This window comes from Nestor notabilis, unplaced genomic scaffold (assembly GCF_000696875.1).
Source record: "Nestor notabilis isolate BGI_N333 unplaced genomic scaffold, ASM69687v1 scaffold18909, whole genome shotgun sequence".
Classification (NCBI taxonomy): domain Eukaryota; kingdom Metazoa; phylum Chordata; class Aves; order Psittaciformes; family Psittacidae; genus Nestor; species Nestor notabilis.
Genome location: NW_009944285.1, coordinates 4,945 through 5,195, shown reverse-complemented (window position 1 = coordinate 5,195; position 251 = coordinate 4,945). Strand labels below are relative to the sequence as shown.

Genomic DNA, 251 nt, shown 5'->3' with positions numbered 1-251 from the left:
GCGGGGGAGCCCCCCAGGGGACAGGAAGCCACGGCCCCGCTGCTCACACACCCCTCACCACGTCTCGAAGTCCCCGCTGCGCAGCTCCAGTGGCATGTCGGAGGACAGAAGCCTCTCACCATGGCTCAGCAGGGAGTAGAGCAAGGAGATCCCAAACTGCAGGGAAGCACCAGGAGTCACAGCCAGAGGCGGCGGCACCCCAGGGCCACCACACGAGGCTCTGCCCCCCTCAGGGCCGCATACCACGGTCT

At 67.7% G+C, this 251-nt stretch overlaps 1 protein-coding gene across 1 annotated transcript in view; it reads right to left on the bottom strand.

The window, feature by feature from the left end:
* PATL2 (protein associated with topoisomerase II homolog 2 (yeast)) overlaps window positions 1-251 on the bottom strand; it is a 5,421-nt gene that overhangs the window by 415 nt on the left and 4,755 nt on the right. Inside the window, exon 15 of the mRNA XM_010022373.1 lies at window positions 59-156. Within this exon, the coding sequence (XP_010020675.1) occupies window positions 59-156 (98 nt within the window). The remainder of the gene's footprint in view (window positions 1-58; window positions 157-251) is intronic.